Source organism: Chinchilla lanigera, unplaced genomic scaffold (genome assembly GCF_000276665.1).
Source record: "Chinchilla lanigera isolate Chin_1 unplaced genomic scaffold, ChiLan1.0 scaffold00064, whole genome shotgun sequence".
Lineage (NCBI taxonomy): Eukaryota > Metazoa > Chordata > Mammalia > Rodentia > Chinchillidae > Chinchilla > Chinchilla lanigera.
In genome coordinates, this window is record NW_004955465.1 from 6,512,378 (window position 1) to 6,534,780 (window position 22,403).

Consider the following 22,403-nt stretch of genomic DNA (forward strand, 5'->3'; position numbering starts at 1 on the left):
GGGAACCGAACTCACGACCTTGCGCTTGCCAGGCAGGCGCTTTTTGCAGCTGAGCTAAACCCCCAGCCCTTTTCTTTTTTTTTTTGGTTTTTCTCTGGTACCGGGAACCGAACTTACGACCTTGCACTTGCCAGGCAGGCGCTTTGCCGCTGAGCTAAATCCCCAGCCCCCTAGGTTATTTATTCAATTGTGCTGGAATAGTTGGTTCTCTAAATGTAGGAAATGATTAGAAGCTGACCTTCTACCTAGTCCAAAAAGTAAATTCCACATAAGTAAAGCCCTATATATGAACTACTTAAAAAAAGAAAATTTAGAAAATGCCACTGTGACAAGGAAAGGGCACTGTTTCTTAACACTTAAGAAATGCAAACCATAATTGATGCATTTGACAACATTAGCAAAGAAAAAGAAACGTCTGTGTGACCAGAGTTTAATCAGCAAAGTAAAAAACAAGCCACAAACTGTGAGAAGATACATGAAATGTGTATAGTTGACAATAAGTTGGTATCCAAAATAAAGAACACTGAATCAATTTTATGAACTCAGTTTTTTTTGGTTTGGTTTCATTTTTGTTTTTTCGTGTGTGTGTGTCTTTTTGAGATAGGGTCTCACAATAGTTCAAGGCCTTACTTTTTGTAGCCCAACGTGGCCTTGAACTCTCAGGGATCCTCCTGCCTCACCCTCCCCAGTGCTGGTATTACTGGCTTATGCCACCATGCCTGGCCTCTGAATCAATTTTAAAAAGACACATACTAGAGCAGGGTGTGATGGTGCACGCCTGTGATCCCAGCACTCAGGAGGCTGAGGCAGGAGGATTGTTGCAAGTTTGAGACCAGCCTAAACGGCATGGCGAGACCCTGCCTCAAAAAGACAAAAAAAAAGACACATACTAGAAAAACAGGCAAAATATATGTGTTTTGTAGAGCTGCCATAACCAAACAACTCAGCTATGTAGCTGAAATAACCGAAATTAATTTTCTCAGAGTTCCAGATCCGTGGCCCAAGATGAGTAGGCCCGCAGGGCTGCTCCCTCCTGGGGCTGCTCCTGAGCTTGTAAACGGCCACTTTCTCTCTGCTCGCGTGGCCTTTTCTCTGTGTGCTGCCTCCGTGGAGCCTCTCCATCTACATGTAAGGGCCCCAGACATTCTGATTGAATTTAGTCTTAATTGCTTACCCTGTGTCCAAATGCAGCCACGTTCTAAGACAGGATTCGGGCTTCAGGGGCAATTTTGGCAGGACACAGCTCAGCCCATCACTGCGACAAGCAGATCCTAGGAAAGGAACCCTGTAGGGCCTGTAATTATATGAAAGAGATCACAGAGGAATACTGTTTGATACATATCAGTTTGATAGGTTTTGGAAGAACGTAAAGCCAAAGGAAGTCCTATGTTACTGCAGAAGTATAAATCGCCACAATCATTTTGGAGAATAATTTTACGGACCTGTAAAGTTGAAGTTGTGTTTTCTATACTAGAGCAATTCTACTTCTAGATATATGCCTGGAGCCCACACACACCAGTGTACAAGGAAATGTATGTGAGGGTGGTCACAGCAGTGCTATTTCTAAAAATAGCAAAATTAGGAGAAATTAAATAGTCAACAAAAGAAGTTTAACCTGTGAGTAGAACTAGCTCTACACGTACTTACATGGCTAAGTTTTAGAAGCAAATTTTTTTTTTTTTTTTTTTTGGTTTTTCTCCCGTACCGGGAACCGAACTCATGACCTTGTGCTTGCCAGGGAGGCGCTTTTGCCACTGAGCTAAATCCCCAGCCCCTTAGAAGCAAAATTTTGAATGAAATACTTCTGTTCTGTTTTGTTGCAGTGTTGGGGGCCAAACATACACACATACATACACATGTACATATGTATGCTATTTATGTAAATTTTAAAGCATAATACTATGTATTCACAGCTCACCTAGGGTGCTGCTGCATGTTCTGAAGTTTGAGTGAAACAGTGGTAGTGAACTAGTGGAACTGTTAGGTATTTCTTTTGGTCTATGGTTGCTATGAAAAATCACGGAGACATTAATGTTATCACAAATTGAGGACATGTGGGAACCTGATGTATATTATTTAAAAGGTTAAAAAGATAGTTGGGAAGAATGAGTTCATGTGGGTTTCAATAGAGTGCTTATCTTTGGGGAGGGGAAAGAAAGAGGTCATTAGTTTTATAACATTTTATATCGGGGGCTGGGGATTTAGCTCAGCGGCAAAGCGCCTGCCTTTCAAGCGCAAGGTCGTGAGTTTGGTTCCTGGTACCAGAGAAAAACAAACAAACAAAAAAAAACATTTTATATCATTTGTCTTATTTGCTTTTGATTTTTAAAAAAAGTATAAAGCTGGGCATTGTGGCTCACGCCTGTAATCCCAGCACATGGGAGGCTGAGGCAGGAGGAGCGTCGCAAGTTCAAGGTTAGCCTGGGCTACATAGTGAGTTCAAGACTAGCCTGAACTACATAGCAAGACCCTGTCTCAAAAAACAAAGAAAAAAAGTATTAAATCTGGACAATTTGTCATATTGAGAAGCAGTATAGTATTTTTTTTGTCTTTTTCTTTTTTCCAGTACCGGGAATCAAACTCATGACCTTGCGCTTGCCAGGCAGGTGCTGTGCCACTGAGCTAAATCCCCAGCCCCTAAATTTTTTTTCTCTTTTTTTTTTCTTTTTTCTTTTTTTTTTTGAGAAGCAGTATAGTATTATATTTAAAGTAATATTCTAAAATCTCAGCTGCTTTGTTTAGCAACTCTGTGGCCTCCGAAAAGCGAGTTAACATCTCTTGTGTGTCTCTTTCCTTATTTGTAAAAGAGGCATGGTAGCAGTGCTAAGCTCATGGGATTGTTGTAACATTAAACAAATTTACGTGTGTTTGCTGTTATACTATTATATGTGCTTTTTGCCCTTTGGGAATTTTTAAAATTACAGTACACAAAATAATTTTGAAGATACTTGCAATTTTCTGTAATGGTATTTGTCCAGACTGATAGGTAACATGTTCTTTCATAGTCATCTGGGGAGTTCTTTCCCCTTTGTAAAAAGTTGCTTTGTTTTATTTGCTAGCACAAAACCATAATAAGACCCACACTTGAATAAGGTTTAAATAATAATTAATTCCGAAAAGGTTTCAAAGTTTATTTGTAAATGTAAATATGTTACCGTATACATTTATGATCAACTCATTCTTATTTCTTCCTTTCTCTTTCTAATGAGATGATGACATGGAAAGTTACACAGAAAACATACAAATCCAGCCAGTTGACAGCAGAATTTCTTCCTTGAGACAGTCTGAACCCATTTGCAAGTTTCACTGGATAGCAGCATTCAGTGATGAAGTGTCGTTTCAAACTCCGGCAGAAGGCCCTTCTGCAGAGAGGCCAGAATTGCAAAGTACCATGTACACTTATGCCAAAGACAGCACTGTAACTCAAGATTCATTTAAGGAAAAAAATTCAGTGGCAGCCAGCATTTCTACAGCTAAAGACCACCTTGCTCATGAGTATGTCACACAGTCTTCTAGAGGTCCCAGCCACTACAATGAAGAGACCCTGCAGTGTATGGAAAAGCCACTGGCTACATGTACTGCTGTGGGATCTATCCTCAAGCCTAATCAGCCTCAAAACTTTTTATATAAAGAAAGTGTCTCCAGAAATGGTGAAGACCCATGTTATAGTGGAAATAGCTTTAACCTGCATGATCTGAGACTTCACTATAAGACAGAGGAGGTAAGATTGCTGGTGGCCAGTGCAGCCTGTGGAATATTCATTTGTGCAGGGTTTAGTCTGAGACTTTTCCAAGTACTGCTAAATCACTGAATCAGCATGAGGGATGTGTGTCACTGGGGAAGTATGTTCTGAGAGCTTAACCAATTCAGATACAAATGTTTCTAATTCAAGTCCATACTTGGGGATTAGCTCTACCAATGGTCATTTCTATGAGGTGCAGAACTCTGTCTTACTTGTCTTCTATGTGTCATAGCATCTGCATGGTACCTTGAATGTAACATGGTTTTCATGTTTGTTTAACAAAAATTGCAGAAATTCATAGGGAAGGGTTGATCAGAGGAAGGTGTGCAGATGTATTGCTCAAATCATTTGCCCATAGGAGCTGAAGGTTTTTCTGTTCTGTAGGATTTCTGTGGGGAAGTGAAAAATAGTAATTTTTCTGCCTAAGTGAAAACATTAATTTGTTTTTTGGTGTATTAATTCTGGGCAAACATATAGCATCTTAAAAACATGGAAGATACCCATGATATAATTTTTATGTGCTCTTTAAACAAAAAAAAGCTCTAGGAATTGTTGTGGACAAATAAATAGAATCCAAGAATAGTATAAATAATCACCATTTCAATGTGAATTTATAAGAAAAGCTATAGCTATGATGTTTCATTTCACAAGATGAGTTTGGTTTTTGTTCTTTTTTTTCTTTTGGAAGTAAAGGACAGCATTTGTTTTTTGTTTTTTTTTTTTTTTTTTGGTTTTTCTCCGGTACCGGGAACTGAACTCACGACCTTGCACTTGCCAGGCAGGCGCTTTTGCCGCTGAGCTAAATCCCCAGCCCCCAAGGACAGCATTTGGATGAGAGTTTTATTTTCCCTTACTCATTTCTGGAAAACAACATTTAAAAAAGTCTACTTAATTAGGGTTTCTCATAATTGCTCCTTCATATTTCCATTTTATTTAGTCGTTTTTTCAGCCAGTCAGTAGAAATTTTGGGGGAACTTACTATGTACGAGGCTCCATCCTATGTATTGGTTATATAATGGTTAAAAAACAGACAAGAAAAAAATGTTTCTTACGAAAATGACATCCCAGTAGAGGAGACAGACATTAATAATCACACAAATAAGTGTAAACTTGCATCTATGATAGGAGCAGTATGGAGGTAAGATGGCCATCTGCAATCAGTACTGCCCTGGCCAGGGGGTCTGGTGCAGCTTCCCTAAGAGTCAGTCATCAAACTGGGCGTGGTGGCACACACCTGTAATCCTAGCACTCAGGAGGCTGGGGCAGGAGGATTGCTGCAAGTTTGAGACCAGCCTGGGCTGCATGCGAGTCCAAGGCCGGCCTGAACTATATAGTGAGACCCTGTCTGAAAACAAAAAAAAAAAAATCAGTCATCAAGCTGAGCCCTACAGATGAGTAGCACTCCGAAGGCATCTGTGGGTGGAAGAGCACTGCAGGCCTGAGTTACAGCGTCTGTGGAACCCTTGTGACTGCAGGGAGTACGGTGTCTGCTAGGACTGGAGGGAGCCCGGTGTCCATGAAATGCGGGTTTCAGCGAGCAGAAGGGGTGCGGTAAGTGAGGACACAGGGGAGACCAAGTCAGCTATCAAAAGCAGATAATCTCGTCTTGGAGGCTTCAGTAAGGTAAATGTCTTCATCCCACAGCAGCAAAAACCCATGAAAAACCAGGGTTCTCATATCTCTCAATTGGTCTAATACCACTCCTCCAGGACTCTCAGTGGATTTCCAGTGTCATTCATTTCAGGGTCCCTTGCCGCAATTTATTATCCTTTGTTACCGCCCCACTCCTCCAAACCTGGACTCAGGGCATAAAATCAATCACGAGGTATGTTGATCAGCCATTCTAATGTTTATAGAAGTCATAGCATAGTGAGGTGATGGCTTAAATAAGGAATTCTGGCCAGGTGTGATGGCACACACCTGTAATCCCAGCCCTTTGGAGGCTGAGCCAGAAGGATTGTAGTGAGTTGGAGGCCAGCCTGAATTACATAATGAGACCTTGCCTAAAAAAAAAAAAAAAAATTTTAAGTTTTAATTTCAAACAGAGTCTCTGGTCTGTAAGCTAGTTGATACATTAATTTGTTTTAATTCATCTGTATATGTTCAGAAAAGTTTGCATGATAGAAAATTGTGATCCTTAAGGTATAATTTTTCTTCCATCAAAGTAAATATGAATATGTGTCTCTATAATATATATACGTACTGCTTGTGTTCTGCTGTGTTGTTAGCTACCGTACATGCATTCAGCAGCTAATATTTAGGTATTCACTTTGTCAGGTAAATATTATTTGAAGTAGTAATTATTGTTCTTTGATGGCTGAGGAAACCAAACTAGCAACCTAGAATTCAAGATCAGATCAGACTCCAAAGATCTTTCTGTTCTTTCACATTTATTTTACTTACTATGATTTACAGACTGAAGTTGCTTCAAAAGAAATACAAATTTCTGAGGAGAGTCCTGAGATATTAGCCAGTCACCGGGAGGAAGTCCTAGTGGAAGACTTGGAGAGCCCAAGGACTGGCTCAACTTGGGGCCCAGCAGGTGTGTGCAGGAGTGCTGAAGCCTCTCGGGAGACCTGTGTGATGCCTGACACAGAGCAAAGCTTTGAAAGCTTCCAACTTCTGGAGGAGGACATGGCTTTAAACGAAGCATTACAGAGATTGCAGCACACTAACAGAGAGCAGCAAATGCAAATCCAAGACCTTCAGTGTAGCAACCTGCATTTACAGAAGAAGAATAAGGAGCTGCAGATGAAGATTCTGAAACAGCCATTGTTCTTTGACATCATCAATAAACTCGAGAAGAATATGGAAGAATTAATTGAGGACAAGTACAACATGAAGCTAGAGAAGAATGACATGAACAGGAAATTGCAGAATTTGCAAGAGATTTTAGCTATCACTGAAAAACATCTACAGGAATCCAGGAAAGAGAAGGAAACCTTACAGCTTGAAGCTAAAAAGATCAAGGCCGATTATATTCTTTTACAGGAAAAGTACATGACTGAAGTTCAGCAGAAAAATAGATCTGTAAGCCAGTGTATAGAGATGGATAGAAGCTTGATCGAGAAAGAAGGGGAAGTCGAAAGACTGCAGCACCTCAAAGGAGAGCTGGAGAGGGCCACCACTTCTGCTTTGGACCTGTTGCAAAGGGAAAAGGAGACCCGAGAGCAAGAGTTCTTATCTTTACAGGAGGAATTCCAGAAACGTGAGAAGGAAAACCTGAAAGAGAGACAGAAATTGAAATTGAGAGTTGAGAAATTGATCGCTCAAGTTAAAAATTTGCTACACATGTGTGAAAATGAAAAGGCTAAGAATAGAAAACTCCAACAGCAGATCAACGAGGTGAAAAATGTAAACGCACAACTTCAAGAGCAGGTCACAAGGAATAAGGAGCAGAATTATGTCCTAAATGTTGAGATTGCTCAGATAGAGGAGAAATTAGACGAAGGAATGGAGCCAGATATTGCCAAGGTATTGCTGTAGATTCTTTTTTTTTTTGGTTTTTCTCCAGTACCGGGAACCGAACTCACGACCTTGCGCTTGCCAGCAGGCGCTTTGCCGCTGAGCTAAATCCCCAGCCCCGTTTTTTTGTTTTTTTTTGTTTTTGTTTTTGTTTTTTTTTTTGTTTTTTCTCCAGTATGAGGAACTGAACTCATGACCTTGCGTGTGCCAGGCAGGAGCTTTGCCACTGAGCTAAATCCCCTGCTGTAGATTCTGAATCGGTAACCCAGAATTCCAAGTTTCTAGTAGCCTGTTGATGCACTTAGACATGGCAATCAACATGCCATATTTTAAGTGCACTCATATGAAGCCGGGCTTGGTAGTACATGCCTGTAATCCCAGCAGCTGGGAGGCTGAGGCAGGAGTATCACAGCAAGCTCAAGGGCAGTCTGGTATATAGTGAGTTTAAAGATAGCCTGAACTACATAGTGAGAACCTGTCTCAAAAACCAAAACTAAAGTTCACTCACCTGAGTTGAAATTTGGGTACGTAGGTTTGTCACGTTTTTGATCCGAGACAAATCCCATTTCTGTTTTGTTTTAGCTAAAATTTAGCCTCAGGAAAAATCTTTTAATCTAGTTTCCCAAACTTTTACCTTTAGGACATCACCTTTCCCCATGCTGAACATTTCAGAGAGAGTGAGAAATTGAGTGAAGTAATGCTGCAAAAGTTGAAGAGCCTTCATGTGAAAAAGAAAGATTTTGATAAAGAGGTACTATTTTTATTCTTTGTTCAAAAAATTCTGAAGCCGGGTATGGTCATACCCTCTGGTAATCCCAGCACCCAGGAGGCTGAGGCAGGAGGATAATTACACGTTCAAGGCCAGCCCGGACTACGTAGCCAACCCTGTCTCAAAAAGAAAAGAAAAATTCTATCAGTTTAATGAAAAAAAAAAGAAAGTCAAAAAGGTCACAGAGGAATCACTCCTGACATTCAGATTCCTTGAAGAATTGGTCTTGGGGGTCAGAGTAGCTGTACTATGTCCTCACTAGGTAGGTATACCGCTCAGCATTTGAGCTGTACTATGTCCTCACTAGGTAGGTATACCGCTCAGCATTGTTCTCTGATGTGCCTATTAGAGAATCTCCTTCATCTACAAATTCAGGGTGATTGCTTTTCTGGATTTTCATGGCGCTGTTGATCCCAAACAATCACTTATTTTGACATGTTACAGTGATTTCAAACTTCACTTGAAATAATGGAAATTTTTTTTTTTTTTTTTTTTTTTGGTGTGTTTGAGACAGGGTCTCACTATGCAGTTCAGGCTGGTTTTAAACTTACTTTGTAGCCCAGGCTGGCCTGGAACTTGCAACAATCCTCCTGCCTCAGCCTCCCGAGTGCTGGGATTACAGGCTCAAGTCACTACACCTGGCGGAAATAATGGAAATTTTGGAAACATTTTATTTCTCGGAAGAAGGACAGTAAGAGCAGACAGTCTCTGTTTCTCCAGTTACTGTTTCCTTGGTGTGGAGGTGCACAGGATGACAGATAAAAGCAAGCAAGTTAAATAGGGGAGGAGCCAGCGGGATGTTAAACTGTGTCATTTTTTAATCTGAGGGGAATACACAAATGATAACTGACAAAGCACAAAAGCATATTCACATCTGGAGTCTTGGGTCAGAGCAAAGTTAGTGCTTCTCTGAATTGATGTGGACGAAAGGTTTGCTGCGGGTGCTCTGAGGAGTCTGTCTTCTAGTGAAGCCATAGAGGAAAGGGGCGAGGAGGAAGCAGAGCCTGCAGAGGACCTCTGGCCTCCACTTCCATGCTCAGCCCTTGGAAAGTAAGCCCGACTGAGGAGGTTGCAGAAGCTGGGTTTCAGTTCCTTCTGCTCTCTTGGCCAATTCCCCGGGCGGTCACTGAGAAGTGGACGGGAGGGGGGGGGAAGGGGCGTGGCCACTGAGCGCTTGCTGCAGGGCGCTCCCTGGAGCGGAGCCCGGGGCTCCACTCGGAGCTGTGTGCATAGGCACCTTCCGCCTCGCGCCATCTGAAGCAGTGGCCCCCGGAAGGGGAGCCCCAGGTGCTTGGTTCAAACCACCTGCTTTGGACAGCCAAGCTGGCACAGCGGGCCTCTCCTGTCAGGAAAGGCGGGAGGCCACGAGTGCGAGGCCGTTCTGAGCCCAGCAGTTTCAGGCCTGCTGTGTGAACCCATTCCTCACAAGAACTTAGAGACACAGTGTCTCCAGGAGACCGGAAATTGGACTGCGCACAGTGTGATGACTTCCTTGTAAATCCTATACAGAATGTACTTGTATTTCCTCTCCTCTAAAATATCAATGCTTTTGCTCTTTAGCTACTGAAACATAAAGACAAAATCTCAAATTTTAGAGAGTTAATTGCCAGTGAAAAAGCATTTCAAGATCACGTCGTTGAGGTGAGTTTAACATTTATTACGCATTGTCGTTAATGTGTTAAAATACAAGGGTTGATATTTATGGTCCGTAGATAAATCGGGTGAAGGCCTGCTAGGTCGAAGTCCTGTACTCCTAGGATTCCAGCCTCTCGCCAGGCAGTCCTCTCTTTGATTATTGAGCTAGTGAATCTCTATTGTGAATGTGCCAAGGACTGTGTAAGTATTGAAAGTGAGCACCAATATATTTAATCTCAGATCGCCAATTTTGATTCGGATGAAGCCAAGAAAGTGAAAGATGTTCCTATCTTATTGGGAGTCAAACTGGATGAGTACCACATTCTAAATGAGGAGCTTGATTCTGTGGTAAGAAACACCTTTTGTTACTTTGCTGTCACGTTAATACCCGACACCATCTTGTTCACAAGTATAAGGAATTATTAACCTTCCGAAATTTGCTCCTTGAAAGGGTCACACACTGGCATGGTGGCGGTACTGTACTTATTACAGAAATACAAAACTGATGTAATTTCATGTGTTGAAAAATTTCTTTTGTACTGGGAATCGAACTCAGGACCTCGAGCTTGCCAGGCAGGAGCTGTACCACTGAACTATGTTCCTGGCCCCAGGAATATAGTGTCGAAATTTTAAATAATTATCTTAGTTTCTGTTTGGACTACAGTGGTCAGATTTATGTCAGTCAAAGTGTAGAAACCGCAAAATACATGCTATTTTTCATTGTAAATGAAGCACATTTCTATGGTGCCATATGCTACCATACGGTCATCAGATGGGGGAGGGACCAGCAGTCTTTTCCAGGTTCTTATTTCTCTTGGTGGGTGAGTTGGTCAGGACGATTGCTGGGGGTGAAGGATGTCTGTTTAATTTAGGCAGAAATAAGAAAAGGAAAAGAAGTGTTCAGGGAGAAAGGGTGCTTTGAAGGAAAAAGAGATTTCTTGCAAGAAAAGACCACTGTTGAGTTCAAGGCTGGCCTGGGCTGCATAGTAAGACTGTCTCAAAACAGAAAAACTCACTGCCCTACTGAAGAAATAAGTCAATAATCACAGGTTACGTCCACACAAAATTGGCTCAAGCACAAGACAGCAGTGGCCACAAAGGCAGTTGCTGCTGTCCTTTCGTGTCTTCTTTGGTGGTAGATGCAGTTGGTCCCATCTGATCTCATACTAGAAGATTGGTATCAGGTACCAGGCTCGGCGTGTTCTTGTATCGCGAGATTGGCACGAGGTGCAGGGCTGGGCTTGACCCTGGGTCAGGCTCTGGAGCTGCTGCTCTGCGCCATGGTTAAGGAGTCTCCTCAACTGGCGGGTCACACACCACTGCCCAGCCACGTTGCTGTGCCCTTGCCTCGTCCTGCAGTGTTCGCTGCATGTAACAGCCATGAGTGCGAAATAGAGCTCATCATTTACTTCAGGTGGTCTGTAAAGATAGAAGCGGAGAAACGGGATTCCATTAGAAGAGAATGACAGTGTGTTCTTGGAACCTAGATAGTTACAGAGGAATTTTAAAATTTAGTTCAGTGCGATTTTCATGCAGTGTGTACTGATTTCAAGTTAGGGCAGCTAATGCTCAGTCATTTTTTTGTGTTTGGAGTTTTGAGCTCTTCTCTTGTTATTTGTAAAAGATATAGTAGATGATTGTGAATTCTAGCTGCTCCATTGTTGGAGAGAAGACTAGAATTCATTAGCTCTCTCTGTCTGGTTCTGGTGCCCTTTATCCAAATTCCCTTCTCCCACTCTTCCCAGCCCCCAGTAATCACTATTGTATCTTTGGATCAACTTGTTTAGCATCTACACAGGAGACAGATTCTGTGCTATTTGTCTTCCTATGTCTTTATTTCACTTGACATAGTGCCCTGTGATATTGTCTTCATTATTTATGTAAGAAAGGAAAAAAAGGAAGGGCAGTTTCTACAGCCAGTTTGCTTCGCCATTGCTTACTATAGGCTTCTCCACAGTAGAGACCGAAATATATTTAAATGAGAGATTAAAAGGCATTCTAAACTGGATGTGGGGGCGGTGCACGCCTGTAATCCCAGCACTCGGGAGGCTGAGGCAGGAGGATCTCTGCAAGTTTGAGACCAGCCTGGGCTACAAAGTGAGCTCAAGGCCAGCCTGAACTACGTAGCGAGACCCTGTCTCAAAAAAACCAAAAAAAAAAAAAAAGGCATTCTTAACACTGTATTCACTGGGCAAACTTCTATATTTTTTCTCCTATAATTGCTCTGAATATTAAGGTAACAGCTAGGGGAACTTGTGACTACCCTGTCCTGATAATTCTAAATGTCACTATTGGAAGCACAGTTTAAAAATTTTAACAGTTCCTTGCAACTAAAAATGGACCATACACCAGACCATGAAATATATAAAGCCAAACATTTTTTAAAAACCTCCAGTTGTTTGTGCGAGGGAGAATGTACCTCAGACCTAAGCATTTATCATCCCCCACAGTCGCACTGATTTACTTCAGACCAAAGCAGACATATTAGTGCATTGAGTATGGGAAAGAAAGTAAAGATTTGAGGCTCACAAATATTTGTATGTACTAATAGATACTTAGTTATTTGCAAAGTTATTTCATAGTGTGAGATCGGAGAAAAGATAAAACACTCTTATAAATGTTGCTCCTCTGTTCCGTGTGCAGTCTAAGGAGGATCTGGTTCCTAGCATCACGCGAGTCACCTTCTGTAGGACTCAGTGTAGGTGGATGTTGGGCTCTGAGTGCAGTGGTGCACACTGGGGAGGCTGAGGCAAGAAGATCGCAAGTTCAAGACCAACCTGGGCAACATAGAGTAAGACCCTATCTCAAAAAAAAAAAAAAAAGATCAGGATTGGAAGAAGGCTAGCTCGCTGTCCTCTTGTTCTCAGCACCTATATTAGCTTTCAAGGTGTTTTCCAGGTTAATATTTTCACTGACGTTTCTCTATAGATCAAGAAATTGGGAAGCCTTGTAGAGTCGAAAGACCACCACTGCCACAAGCTCATTGAAGAGAATGACACGTATCAGCGACAGTTAGGCTGCTTAATAAGTAAGGTACACATTTTCTTACAGAAATATCTGCCTTTTAAAAACTACACCAGATATTAAAATAATGGAATTCTGGAGGAAGAGGATCTGAGGTTTGACGTGGCGCACTTACACTGATGCCTTTCCCTTTCCAGTGGCACTCTAAGATGTCCCACCTGCCTCTAGCTGGACGCTAGCAGCGGGCACAGTGTGTGTCTGTCCATCCTGCTGCAGGCAGTTGAAAGCCTTCGCACTGCTCCGGCGTAATTATAAATCTTGCTAACCTGGTGTTCCAGTTTAGTTTTTAAATCTATGTGAACTTTAACCAAATAGACCTGCTCCTTCACTGATCCCGGCTGTGTGGGAGACGCTGTGTGTTTATTCACTGCAGTTATCTGTGGTTTGGACATGATGCATAGACATAATTCTATTGTTACTCATATTTCTCATCTCAAAATCTCAGGGAGATGCTCTTCCTGTTGTGCAGTTTTCATTGGTGTAGTCAAATAACTAACTCAAACTTGCGAGATTTAAAAGAAGAGAAAGTAAACTATGTTTAATAAAACACTAGAATTTGTTAAAGGATGATTGACTTAGTTTTTTTTTTTTGCAAGGTTGCATCGTATGAGGAAATTATCAAATGTGCTGACCAAAGGCTCGAGGGATCCCATTCCCAGATTGTGCAGTAAGCTGCTAAAATTTTGTTTTCAATTTTATGAATATTTACTGATATTTTAGTTCACTCTCTGGCTTCTATGTTCATTTTCTCTGACTGCCAGACAGAAGAAAAGTAAGGATTTGTAAATTCAACCTCTCCTTCATGAATGTAGCTATTCTGCTTACTGTCTGCAATGTTTAAGACAAAGTTCAACAAGAAAATTTTTTTTTTTTTTTTTTTTTTTTGGTTTTCTCCGGTACCGGGAACCGAACTCACAACCTTGCACTTGCCAGGCAGGCGCTTTTGCCGCTGAGCTAAATCCCCAGCCCCCAACAAGAAAATTTTTATGTTCCTCCTGTTAATTTTAGGGGGTGATGAAGGAATGAGTAGGAAACATCCAAAAATTTAGAAGATATTGTCATAATATCCAAGTAAAATAACTTTGCAATGCTTATAATTTATTCACAAAAGTTATTGAGTGCATGCAAAATTAAACATGTATGAAGTATCAAGTAAATTCTTTCATCGGAATGAAATTCAGCTTGAAGCATTCCAAAAATAGCCTTCATAAATTTTGCCACTTTCCATTGATTTATTATTTTCTTTTCTTTTGTCTTTTTTTTTTTTTTTTTTTTTTTTGAGAGAAGGTCTCACTACACAATTCAGGCGGGTCTTGAACTCACTTTGTATCCCAGGCTGGCCTCAAACTTGCCACAATCCTCCTGCCTCAGCCTCCTGAGTATTCTCACTTTTAATTGCTGCTGCTTCCACCCCCTCCCTCCGATTTCATTCATACTTCACAAGGGTAGGGCCTCTTGTTACAAAGAAAGCCCACCTGAATTTAGGCACTTTCTATAGCACTCCTGCATCACAGGGTAATTGAAATATAGCTATTTGTAGCTTTGTTTCCTTCTGGTTTTCACTGTCATTGTGATGCAGAGCAAATGGTAAGCAGATTCTCTGTTATTTTGAGACTAATACAGGCAAGTTTTACATCTGAAGTGGGGAGAGGATATGGTATACTGAGAAGGAAGAAAATTAGAGTCTTCTACAACTGATAGCCAAGAAAGTTCAGTCAGTGCTCAACAATCATGGGCTCATGGGATACCAAATTTAAAAAATAAAATAAAGATTTTAAAAACAGTATCAAACCACCGGGCGTGGTGGCACATGCCTGCTATCCCAGCACTCGGGAGGCTGAGGCAGGAAGATCATTGCAAGTTTGAGACCAACCTGGGCTACAAACTGAGCTCAAGGCCAGCCTGAACTGCATAGCGAGACCCTGTCTCAAAAACAACAAAAGCAACAACAACAACAACACATATCAAACTGTGATTTTGGCCATGTTGTCTTGCCCTAGTTTTTTTTTTTTTTTTAATTTAAAATATTTTACATGTATGTTTCCATTGAGAGACTGATCCAGTTCAAGAAGTGTCATCTGAATTCTATAACCTGAGATCCAATGAATGGCAGAAGAGACTTTTCAGATATGATTACAGTGGGGTCTTGAAATGAGGAGATTGCCTTGGATTATCTGGGCGGGCCCGAAATGCAGCCCCAAGGGTCCTATGGAGTGGGAGGCAGGAAGAAATCTGATGACAGACGGCTGAAGACGCAGTGTGGTGGGGGAAGAGGGCTGAGGGGTGCTGTGATGTGCAGCCGAAAGTGTTGCATGGCCCCAGACATCCGCGGGTGGTTCTAAGCCCCTATGCTATGGTTGTTGCAGCAGCCACTGGAGACTCGTACACCCTCCCTGAGTGGGAAAATGGGTTTGGGGAGGAAACTACCTCAACTAAATTTGCCCTCCGAGGCCAACAAGGGAACCCACTGGTGTGTCTGGTTAAAAGCCTTAGAAACCGCACAAGTGCGCCTCGCAGGAATGGTGTGAGTCCTCTGACCCAACACATCTTCCTGCGGCAGATAGGCTGCAGCTGCGAGGGTGTGTCTCTCCCAAGCTGCCCCCAGGCTTGTGCCGGGTTGACTCACACGGACACCGTTCTCTGAAAGCCCCTAGAAGAATATTTGAATGTCGTTTTACATATTTGCTACCACCCCCCGCCCTTCTGCACCACTGGAATCTATAAAGGGGCAAGTAGGTTTACCTGCTCAAACCCTCCAGTGCATCTGCAATGTATTCGCTAGAAAAGTCCTTTTCAGTCATAAAATTCAATTGTTTCTTCCTGCAGTTTGGAAGAGAGAAATAAGTATTTGGAAGATTTAATTAGAAGGCCCCCAGACAGAGCCAGAAAACTAAGGTAAGCTTTCCTTCCTTTTTAAAAAAAACAGTATCTTGCTGGGCATGTGTCACATCCGTGTAATCCCAGTCCTTGGGAGACAGGATCAGGAGCTTGAGGCCAGAGTGGGCCATGTAGTGAGTTCAAGGTGAGCCAAAATTACATAGTGAGACTGTCTCAAAAAGGAAAAGGCTTAAAGTGGAAGTAGGAGACAAAAATTAAAGTTGCGTTAAAAATTCTGTGATGCTAGAGGTTGAGCCTGGGGCCTCACGCATGCTAAGCTAGGCGTCTTCCACTGAGCTGCATTCCCAGGCCTTGAAAGTTATTTTTTAACTTATAAATGAAACCATTAAAGACTGTACATATGTATGGGGTATCATGAGACGTTTTGACACATGTACATTCTGCAGTGTTTAAATCAAGGGGAACATATCTCCCCAAACATTTGTATTTCTTGGGTGAAAATATTTAAAACCCTCCTAGCTCTTTGAAATATGCCGTATATTATCGATAGTCACCATCCCATGCAACGGTAGCATGTCACAACGTCCTGCTCCTCACTGTCACTCAGTACCCCTGCGTCAGCCTCTCCGCCTCCACTTCCTGGCCTTTTCTCCCCAGCCTCTGCCAACCCCGTCCACCTCCCAGCTTGTCTGAGACCCTGTTTCTCATAACCCCCGTACGAGTGGGAGCACGTGGTGTTTGTCTGCTGTGTCTGGCTGATTTCACTTTAATATAATGATCTTCAGTCCCATCCACACGATTGCAAACAGCAGGATTTCCTCCTTTGGGCTGAGTAGCGTTGCACTGTGTGTGTACCACACTGCCCCCGTCCACTTCTCAGCTGGCGGACAGCGAGGTGCTTCCGGATCCTCAGCTACAGGGAATAGTGCTGCGGTGAACACAGTGGCACAGATGCTGCCTTGACGTACTGATTTCCTTTCCTGGACCCAGCGCTGGGATCCTGGGACCATAGAGCAGCTACTTTTAATTTCTTGAGGACCCCTGTACTGTTTTCCATAAAGGCTTACTAATTTACATTCCCACCAGCAGAGTGCGGGGGATCCCCTCTCCACATCCTCACCAGCACTTCTTATTATTTGTCTTTTTTTTTTTTTTTTTCTGGTTTGGTCAGAGAGTGTTCTATTTTCTTTCCTTTTTCCAATCAGATTTTATTGGTGCATTTTAGGTATACATAGCGATCACATTCTCGTTTGTCTTTTTGATCATAGCTAAGGTTTTATTTTAATTTTGTCACAAGCCATGTTTGTTCAACATACCTTTTGCAAATACAATTATGTTTTGAAAGGTCAGACTTAAACTATCTCTTGTGATAGTTAATGTTTTCCCTCCCTCCTTCTCTGCCTCCCTCACTTCCTTCTCTTCGTTATGAAGTGTTGGGGATCGAACTCTGGCTCCAGCCTGCTAGACAAGCACTCTATCACTGAGCTATAGCCCTAGCCTAATATGAAAGAATGTGAGCCAGCTGTAGTGACTCATGTCTATAATCTCAGTATTCTGGAAGGCTGAGGCAAGAGGATCTTGAGTTCATGCCCAGCCTGGGCAATTTAATGACTTAATGAGACCATGTCTCAAAATGTAAAAAAATTTTTTTTCTTTTTATTTTATTTTTAAAAAATTTTTAAAAAGGTGCTGGGGATCAAAGGCCCTGGGTTTAATCCCTAGTACAAAAAAATAAAAAGGAAGAATGTGTTGTGACCTAATGCCTGCCGTATCACTAATGCTCGGTAAATGCTGATTTCCACTGAAAGTGGATCTTCTACAAATTGTGGAGAGAAACTATGGCATTTTTTAGGATTATGTTAATGAATAACGTTTGTATATCAATGTACATGATTCACCAGCTGAGCAGCTAGTTTAGTCCCCCGTGAGGCCACGGTGGATTTGAAGCTTTTGCACAGATGTAGACCGGCCTTGAAGCAAGGGGTGATGTGGAGCGGTGACCTCCGGGTCCCTGTGCAACGGTGGAGGCCTCTTAGTAGGAAGCAAGACCTGTAGCCTTCAGCCACCGGGGTCCTGGAAGCCTCCAGCTGAACAGCAGACCCCTGCATTCGGCTGGTGACCAGGCTGCGACTGCCGCATCCTCCCCTCAAAGCCTCAGTGCCACTCGGGCCGGTCGTCTTTCGTGATGGAAATCGTGCAGATTCAGGATCTAAAAGGCAGCACTTTAAATAGTCTCTGATGTCTGATTTCCCCCCACTCTTCATCACTTTCAAGCAAATTCATGAGGTCCTCAAGTCACAGCCCTTCTCCTAAGTAGCTCTCTGGTGATGTCAAATGCAAGAAGACTCTGGCACCAGGGTTTTATTCAAGTGCGTTGGGAATGATCCACATAGTACATATCAACCATGCTTTTTCCTTCCAGCTGCTTGGGAGGCTGAGGCAGGATGACTGTAAGTTCATGATGGCCAATCTAGGCAAGTTAGTACGGTCCTGTTTTAAAATTTTAAAAAAAGGAAAGAAAAGGTCTGGGAATGTAGCTGTCTGGTAGAGCACTTCCTTAGCATGTGCAAATCCCTGGATTTGATCCCAATATTACAAAAAAAAAGCTTTATCTTAATCTTTTGGGATCTCATAGTTCTACCCCAGATAGTAATTCTCCTCGAAAGTGAAAGAGGAGCTGGGCGTGGTGAGGCACGCCTATAATCCCAGCACTTGGGAGGCTGAGGCAGAAGGACTGCTTGCTGCAAGTTCAAGGCCAGCCTGGGTTACAAAGTGAGTTCAAGGCCAGCCTGAGCTACAGGGAGACCTGTCTCAAAAAAAAAAAAAGAATAGAAAGTGAAAGAGATATGCTAAACAACGGCATATGTTTTCAACTGTTCACTATTTCAATTCTTTCCCACTTTGAAATTTCTTTCTCTTCCCTGCAGAACAAGATCAGAAAATCATCCAAAGTCCATGACCTCGGTAGGTTATGCTGAGAGACACGATAAAGACTGCTGTATTTCTGGGTGATCTGACAATAACACGAGGTGCACACAGCTTCCTGAAGTTCCATTTCGGCAGGGGTCAGATCGCCTTCTCTGACCTGCAGTGCGGGCCTCTTCTGCTTTCTGTCCTAGTTTGAGCGGTCCCTTCTCTTGTCTGAGGTGTTGCTTGCTGGGGTCCCCTTACCCCCATTTCAAGCCCGCCTCGTGTTTCCTCTGATCTGCTATAACCAATGCCTCGCTGGTGTTTCCGCCTTCGTTTGGCTCCCGGGCACTGTGTCCTCCACGGTGTGGACAGGCTCAGCTTTCATAAGCAAAGCATGACCTTCCTGGAGGTATCCTGGGTCCCTGTGCAGCTGAAGGTATGGCTCTTGCCTCCCTCTCCATATCTAACCCTGTGCCGGTCTCTACACGTGCTGTGTGTGTGTGTGTGCGCGCGCGCGCGCGCCTCGGTCCCCCCACATAACCCTGCAGGCGCATGCTCGTCCTCTCCCGAAGCCTCTCCTGCCTTTTCTCCCACTAGGAACTGTTGCTTCCTCCATGTGCGTGCGCAGAACCCTTGACATAATAGGGCCTCTGTGTGGCATTACATTCTCTGCCTGTGCGTCTCTGGGCCTGGCTTGAGCTCCTCTGGTGCAGGAATTGTCTCATGAGCATTTGTTTTGCTGTCTCCAAGCACCTGTCCCACTGTAAGATGTGTCAGCTTTATGAACAAGGCCAAAGCTATACCTTCCTATTAGAAGGCACAGCTTCCGGTGCTCCTGTCCCACCCAGATATGTTTTGTGAATACTGTGGCCTTTTTAATACTGTGGCCTTTTTTAATACTGTGGCCTTTTTGTTTTTGTTTCTTTGAGACAGGATCTTGCTAAGTCATAAAGTACTCAGGCTGCGTTCCTTGCTAAGTCTTTAAGTACCAGGGCTGGGCACCTTACCTCTGGGTACCTTTCAACCTCAGTCGAGAGAAAGTTCTGCAGTTGAGGAGCTCTGGGATGACCAGTGTTCTCTGTGGAACAAAAGGCTGGGCGTCCAAAAGCTCACGCCTTTTACTGGTTTCAGTCAGAGAGGTGGATGAGGGTCACAGCAGAGTGCTAGGGAAGAGAAACTTTGCAGGCATGGCTGTGAGGAGAAACAGCAACTTTGTACCAGGCACAGAGGCCTGGAATACACAGCGAGACCTTGTCTCAAAAGAAAAAAAAAAAAAGAACTAGTTGTTCAGGAATTCTGTCACTTTTGAAATGTTTTTGTTTTCTTTACTTTGTGTGCATGTGTGTGTGTGTGTGTGTATGTGTGTTTGTTTTTTGAGACAGGGTCTCGCTATGTAGTTGAATTTACTATGCAGCCCAGGCTGGCCTCAAACTGAGATCCTTCTGCCTCAGCCTCCCCTGGGATTGCAAGCATGCACCATCATACCTGGCATTTTGCTTTCATTTTTAAATGCCAGATACTTTTAAAAAAATAGAAATGATTTAGATTAAATAAGACTAAAGAGTAAGCACTAGTCATTTTTGAACCACTCCAGGAGGAATCATTACTAAATATACTACTCCAATTAATCCATAAAATGGTGTATTAAGCCACATATAAACACTGAAGTGTTACATTCCAAAAACTTGACTGTGAAAAATTTCTTCCAGTGAAAATCAGTTTCCACTTCAACATAAACAAGTGAATGCATGACTCCTAAATATTTTTCCAGAATACCATATGGTCAGGCATTTCCTGTATGTGTGTGGTGGAGCTTGAACCCAGGTCCTTCACACTAAGCTACGTCTCCGGCCCTTTCTTTATTTTTTATTTTAAATTATGAAGTTGCCTAGGCTGGGCTTGAATTTTTGAGCCTTGTGCCTCAGCCTCTTAAGAGTGCGGAAATTACAGGTTATCGGACCTTTAATTATGCACCACAATGTTGTGAACTTCAGAACATTTTGTTTCCCCTGCAAGACGTCTTTCTTCTCTCCGAGCAAGTGGGCAGGTTCTTCCTACCACCAGCCAACTTTAAGAAGACGATAATTCCAAAGTCCCCACCCAGGATTTAATTTAAGATCTAACCCTTCTATTTTCTCTCTTAACATGGTTTTGAGGTAGTTGTGCATTTAAATAAAGGACCCAGAGACTTCTGATTTCGGGAAATACAGCAGGAAAATAAATGAAGACATAACACACATACGAGCTTTTTGATAAATCCAAGAACCACCCTGAAAGTATAGCTGTTGATCAAAATATATGTTTTGTTTCACTGGAGTTAGAATTGTATTTAATCAGAGGAAAATATATATGGAATATATAACTGGTCCTGCAGGAAGTGCTGAATAAATAAAAGCTATTATCCTTGTGATTTTTCTTGAGAAGTGCTGTATGTTCTTATATAATGTAGAAACAGAAGGTCTGTTAATTTCTCAAAATCACAAAGCTGGAATACTTGGTTGGAAGGACACCCTGCAGGGCCTCACACAGGGCCCAGGCCTGGCAGCCGTAGCTGGGTAGATCTGGCCTGGGGCACCGGAGGGCTCTGCACGGGTGAGGCAGGAGAGGGAGAGGAGGCCCAGACAGCCTGGGAGCTGGCATTGTCATACTCGGCAATGCAGTGAACTCATTTTTTAAAAAATAGAAAGCCCCACTTCCCCACCTTGCTGGGATCAAACTCAGAGCCTCATACGTGCTAATCAAGCATTCTACTGCTGAACTACACCTCCAGCCCTCTCTGATTACATTATTCTGAAACAGTCTCAATAAATTGCCCAGGCTGCCTTCGAACTTGTGATTCTCCTGCCTCAGCCTCCTTACTGCCTGACTGGTAGGGATTATGGGCATGCAGCACCACACTGGCTAGGTATGTGTGTCTTAATGGTAAAGCATAAAAGACTTAAGTATGTTGAAAGCACATAAGAAGTTGGGACATAACGTGAGAAACCTGAGAAATGCACCATAAATTGCCGCTATAGCAGTGTTTCCTTTTAGAACTTAGTCCCTGAGCTTGGAAAACTTTGAAGTGATTCAAGTTGGAAAGACATTTGTTATTATTAATGGTTTCCTGGGACCCTGTAGGAAAAAATAAAATACAGTAAGAGAAGACGGCTCTTGAATGAGGACGGCCACATCTGGAATCTACACATAAATGGGAAGAAACAGATAGAAGGGAAGCATTAACCCAGATTGTCTACACACAGGGCTCCAAGGATACATGCTCACTCGACATGTGCATTATGAGACATTTGTTCTTTTACCTACAGGAGAACTCAAAATGAGTGTGCCTGTCTTGGTGCATGGCTCATGGGTATAGATACTAAGCCGGTCCTTCTCTCAATAAACATTTCATGACCTGCAGCAAAGTGTGTAACAGGCTCTATGTCAGGTGTCAAGGCTATGAGGAAAATGGAGTGAAGACCACAAGGGGTGCCTGATGTCCTGGGAGAGATGTGACTGACTGGGGGCTGCAGACGGGAAAACCTCAGGGGAGCTTTTACATAAGGGCCAGAGACAGCTCTCCAGCGTACCTAGGTGCCCCCCAGGAACAAGAAAGCTAGGGTCTGAGGGCCCCAAGATGGCTTGTTCTGCGCCCGGAGCCACAGCAGTGCTGGAAGCCGGGTTCTTCACAGAGGAGGCGGCGAGGATGATCACAAGCAGCACTAAATGATACGTGGGGGAGATGGGTGGGCTGATGCTTGTGTCAGGAGTACCACTGAGGTTCTACAGTGTGTCAAGCGAGACACACTGAAGCCAGGAACTGAGCAGATGTAGCCAGCTGTGGGGGCCCAGGACTAGCATCCTAGCGACTCTCAGGAGGATCTCAGGTTAGGGGTCAGCCTGGGCAACTTAGTGAGACCCTACCTCAGAACAAAATAAAAAGGACTTCAAGTCCTTGTACTATAAAAAAGACCAAAAAAAAGGATGTGCGTGCAAAATGATTTCAAGGGTGAAGGGAAAAGGGTGTGGGAATGGGTGAGC

At 43.0% G+C, this 22,403-nt stretch overlaps 1 protein-coding gene across 8 annotated transcripts in view; it reads left to right on the forward strand.

Annotated features, from left to right (window-relative positions):
* The window catches only part of Cage1 (cancer antigen 1), a 32,918-nt gene that overhangs the window by 6,201 nt on the left and 4,314 nt on the right, over window positions 1-22,403 (forward strand). For 3 of the 8 annotated variants that reach the window (XM_005398854.2, XM_005398855.2, XM_005398852.2), the window contains exons 4-13: window positions 3,210-3,721; window positions 6,158-7,216; window positions 7,848-7,958; window positions 9,537-9,617; window positions 9,852-9,959; window positions 12,540-12,644; window positions 13,232-13,302; window positions 15,462-15,530; window positions 18,401-18,437; window positions 20,378-20,803. In XM_005398854.2, coding sequence (XP_005398911.1) covers window positions 3,210-3,721; window positions 6,158-7,216; window positions 7,848-7,958; window positions 9,537-9,617; window positions 9,852-9,959; window positions 12,540-12,644; window positions 13,232-13,302; window positions 15,462-15,530; window positions 18,401-18,437; window positions 20,378-20,494 — 2,270 coding nt within the window. In that variant the 3' untranslated portion in view covers window positions 20,495-20,803. Of the gene's footprint in view, window positions 1-3,209; window positions 3,722-6,157; window positions 7,217-7,847; window positions 7,959-9,536; window positions 9,618-9,851; window positions 9,960-12,539; window positions 12,645-13,231; window positions 13,303-15,461; window positions 15,531-18,400; window positions 18,438-20,377; window positions 20,804-21,503; window positions 21,762-22,403 lie in introns of those variants that run through there. The other 5 variants (XM_013521811.1, XM_013521813.1, XM_005398853.2 and 2 more) reach the window with 5 other exon arrangements.